Genomic DNA, 4,666 nt, shown 5'->3' on the forward strand with positions numbered 1-4,666 from the left:
TCATCCATCAGGTCCCTCACAAAGCTCTGCACAGCATTTTTCACCATGCACTCCCTCCCCCCCAAAAAACAACCCCAACCTCCCCCAGCCCCCTCAGTGACACCAACCCCAGTTTCAACCAGGTCCTAGAAATGATCTCATGACTCTGCTCCCCCTTCCCCAACACAGTTTGGTTCCCACCCCCCACAACAACATCCCCACCTCAAGCTCTGGGGGATGTCAAACCCCTGCAGAAAATAATCTCTATATAACCTCAGGTTTACAGTACAGTTGTGTTTATATTGTTACAGGCACTTAAACAGGATTCTTTGGTCCTTCAAAGGAATCAGCATCAGCCACTCTGGCTTCCAGCTTCAGAAACCACAAGTCTGCACACCCCCCCAGCACCTCCCCCACTGAAAAACATGAAACCACCCCCAAAAATCAGGCTCCATGGCAGGGCAGGGCAGCTCGACCTCCCTAGGACTCATCTCCCCTCACACCCCCCCCCTCTCAGCCCCCTCCCCAATTCCAGAAGCCATCGAGTCTTTCCCCCCCACCCCAAAAACATCTGGGTCATCTCCTTTGCCACGTGGCCCATCACAGTGTAGAGCAGCCAGGGCCTTGTCCCACCAACCCTGGGGGACAAGACAAAGAGTCCAGGACATTTCCTTTTGTTGCCATTTCTAGGGAGGTTGGTTGATTCTTTTCACTTGGGGTTGGTTTTTTTTGGTGGGGTCGTTTTTTTTGGGTTTGTTTTTTTTTGTCTGTGGGTTTTTTTCCCCCCCCTCCCCTTTCAACCACCCTCCCCAAGGCAACAAATACCTTGGAGGACAGACCCTGAAGTTGGTCCTGGCTCAGTTACAGGGAAGCCACGTTGGGTAGGACTGATTGCAAGGCAGGAAGGGCTGCACGTGGGTGATGTAGTAGTTGAAGTTGATCTCACTGACATAAGGAGCTGGTTGGTAGAAACAGGTCACGTTTGTGACAGTGGGGATGATGTTCTGCTCAGCCAGGACCCTCACAGCCAGCATGGCAATGAGGTTCAGGGTCTGTCTCCTCTCATGTCCCATCAGGCAGACTGTACTCTCATTGACCACCCTGTGGAGGGTCATCAAATAGTCATATCTTTTGCTCTCCATCCCCACAAAGTGGCTCTGGAGGTAACACTCCAGCTTCCTCTGCTGCTCCCCGATGTCTGAGAAGTCTATGAAGAACCTGGAGCACATGTACCTCTGGAGTGCCTTCATATCCACTTCTGACTTGGGCTTAAAGCCCCTCACCAAGAGGTTGCAGTACTTCAGGAGCCCCCCCCCACGGATCTCCTCGGGGTTCCTGGTGGCAATCACCCTGTTCCTCAGGTGCTCCATGGCCTCCTCAAAGTCCCCGTACATGCTCTCCCCGGTGACACTGGGGTGGAAGTTCTCAGCCATCGGGTTCTCTGAACACTCCCCAAAGAGCAGAAGGGAATCCAGGATGATCTGGAAGGAGTCCACGCTGAACTCAAACTGCCTCCGGAGGGAGTCCACGAATTTGAGCTCCACGTTCTTCCCACTGTTGTTGGAGAGGGAGATGAGGCTCCAGCGGTCGGTCTCGTTGCAAACCTTCACCAGCTTCTGCACGTAGGCCTCCTTCAGAGTCATGGGGGTGATCTTGTCTTTGTTGACCCCTTCGGGGAGGAAATCCAGCAGGCAATCCATCACCACGTCTTTCACCAGCTGGAAAACATCTTCAGTCTTCAGGTCAACCCCAAAGATGAGGTCCAGGTCTTTGTAACCCAAGCCACTGTCCTGGTGCAGGACGTGACTGGCTGCTGAGCCGTTCAGCCTGACATTGTGGACCTGGATTCCTTTCTTCTCCAGGCGACTACGGACAACCTGGGACACAGAGAGAGGTGGTGAGAAGCAGGGAAGGGCCCCTGGAGCAGCCTGGCTCCAGCAGGACTCATGGGAAGCAGGGAAGGGCCCCTGGAGCAGCCTGGCTCCAGCAGGACTCATGGGGAGCAGGGAAGGGCCCCTGGCTCCAGCAGGATTCACTCCTCATGCTTATGTGGGTCACTCGGGTGCAAGAGACTGACATAAAAAGCTACTCCCCCAGAAATAGGTCACTTTGGGAAGCACCCAGAGCCCTGCCAGCAGCTGGAGGGACTCTCCTGAGCTCATTCCCTTGGATTAGAGCTTTTCCTGTGCAGGAGCAGCTGGTTCTGCTCCCAGGATCTCTCTGCTCTCCCTTCCCTTCCCCAGAACCCAGGTTTGCCCACCCTGTTCCCTGGGGTGGTCCCTTCACCCCCCCATGGCTCCAACTGCCTCCAGAAGGTCTCCAAACCATCCCTGCTGATTTCACCAGGGTGGCTCCCTCCTTCCAGCCCTCCCCCTTGGCCTGTCAAGATTCATGACAACCAAATCAAGCTGCCAGAACCTCTCCAGAGCCCCAACCAGGCGTGGATACGAGTTCATGTCCTAACTAGCAAAGTGCATCCCAACAATTTCCAGTGTGTCAGAGCTTGGTGCTGCCCTTGGCTTCCTATCAAGCACAAGAGGCAGCTTTCATCTCTGGGGTGTTACTGCAGTGATTTGAATGCTGCCTGCTCAGTCCTGGCACACCCACCCAGCCCTCCAAAGCTTTTGTTCATGTACAGAGGAGTTGAATCACTTGCCTGGTTACTTCACAGGCAGGAGAAGGTTGAAATAACCCCCGAAGACCATAGAAATCAATTCTTCTGGGCTTATCATTGAACTGAGCTCAAAGGAAGTTCACATCTGCCACCAGCAGCTCCTCCCACCTCCCTCATGAGTCCCATCCTGCTCACCCAGCACTTGAAAGAGCCAAAGCTTGGGGGACAAATGGACAAGTTATGTCACTAGAAGCCAGTCTGACCAGGCTACTCATCCCCACAAGGTTCTCCTAATTTGAGAGGCCCCAACAAGAATTCAAAACCTCATCAGAGGGGTTGAAGCCCCAATGGGTTGACGTGGCACTGAGCAGACAGTCTGGGGGGGGGACACTGGAGCAGCTCCAGTGAGTCCCAGCTGCTGTAAAACTGCCCCAACACCAGTTTTGTTTAGAAAAACCAACCCTAAAGGTGAAGGACTCCAGCATGCAGGTCACAGACCTCTTGGTGACCCAGCTAAGAGGCCACATGAGCCACCTCCTGCTGCCCAGGCAAACAGAAGACCCCTTGGTACAAACCAGTGAGTGGGTTTTTTTCACACCAGTTAAATCCCACCACGCAGCTTCTCTGCTGCTGTTTCCCCTCATCCCCCCTGACAGGAGCCACCACTGCTCAGGCTAGAAGCATGTCCAGGCTCCTGGCCAACTGAATGGTGACAGTCACAGGTCAGGTGACAGTTCACCAGCCACCACCCCCCAGCAGAAGCCCCATGTCCCCACCAGCACAGCCATTCCCACCACGAAGCCAGTTGTTTCCAGAGGCAGACAAGCCAAAACCTGGGTTTCTTCCTCAAAAGAGACACAAGGTGATTCCCCCCCCTATAAAATAAGGACCAGGCAGTGATCCAGGGAGCTCCTGGTGTGGTTGTTGCCAGCTGACAAGTCACCAGAGCCACTCACCCCAGGCACAGTTCCAGGGTGACTCGTGAAGAGTTTAGTGCTCTTAAGCTTAGAGAGAGGCAAGATGTAGGTCACAAAAGTGTCAGATCCAGAGCTAGGACCAGTGCCTGGAGAAGATCTCCCTCCAGGTTAATTCCCCACCCCCAAAGAGCAACGATTTAACCCATTTCTGGCCACAGCTCAGGACCTGCAGCACTTCAGACCCAGAAGGTTCAGGTTGATCCAAGCTCCTGAGATCCACCAGAGCTCCCCCCAGCTCTGCCCAGATCCACAGAAAAAAAAAAAAAAGGGGAAAACTGGGTTTTTTACCAACTGCTCCAATCAGCCTTGTCCCAAATTACCTCCAAAAAAGGCTCCAACCTGCCAAGAGCCTTCCCACTTCCCCCAGGACAGGAACCTTCAGCCTACCAGCCCCAACCTGCAGCCAATGGGTCCAGGAATGTGGGTTGTTTTTTTTCCCCCCCCCCAGAGGGTTGGATATTTCCAGGGTTAGGCAGCTGCTGACCTGCTTCCCAAAACAGCACCTCACGTTCCCTGTGGTTGGGATAATTGAGTCTGACAGGGACCAAACCCTGCCTGAGCCCTGACCTGCTGCTTCCCACCTCCCACAACCACCCAAGAAGGAGCAAGAAAAGAACCAACTGCCTTTCAGGTTCCTGGCTTCTGATTACTCAGCCCCCCATCCCAAAACACAGGGTCTGGGGATGAATGACAAGCCTCAAACATTCCACGTTTGAAGTCCAGGGGAAAACTGGGTTTTTTACCAACTGCTCCAATCAGCCTTGTCCCAAATTACCTCCAAAAAAGGCTCCAACCTGCCAAGAGCCTTCCCACTTCCCCCAGGACAGGAACCTTCAGCCTACCAGCCCCAACCTGCAGCCAATGGGTCCAGGAATGTGGGTTGTTTTTTTTCCCCCCCCCCAGAGGGTTGGATATTTCCAGGGTTAGGCAGCTGCTGACCTGCTTCCCAAAACAGCACCTCACGTTCCCTGTGGTTGGGATAATTGAGTCTGACAGGGACCAAACCCTGCCTGAGCCCTGACCTGCTGCTTCCCACCTCCCACAACCACCCAAGAAGGAGCAAGAAAAGAACCAACTGCCTTTCAGGTTCCTGGCT

The 4,666-nt window shown here is 54.0% G+C and overlaps 1 protein-coding gene across 1 annotated transcript; it reads right to left on the bottom strand.

Moving 5' to 3' along the window:
- Window positions 1-836: 836 nt before the first annotated feature.
- Window positions 837-2,770, bottom strand: FAM46B (family with sequence similarity 46, member B). The gene is made up of 2 exons (XM_010003699.1): window positions 2,762-2,770; window positions 837-1,907 (listed from the first exon to the last, which is right to left on the bottom strand). Exons 1-2 carry the CDS (start codon window positions 2,768-2,770, stop codon window positions 837-839), a joined length of 1,080 nt encoding a protein of 359 aa, XP_010002001.1.
- Window positions 2,771-4,666: the final 1,896 nt, after the last annotated feature.

The sequence above is a fragment of the Chaetura pelagica genome, unplaced genomic scaffold (genome assembly GCF_000747805.2).
Source record: "Chaetura pelagica isolate M959 unplaced genomic scaffold, ChaPel_1.0 scaffold698, whole genome shotgun sequence".
Taxonomy (NCBI): domain Eukaryota; kingdom Metazoa; phylum Chordata; class Aves; order Apodiformes; family Apodidae; genus Chaetura; species Chaetura pelagica.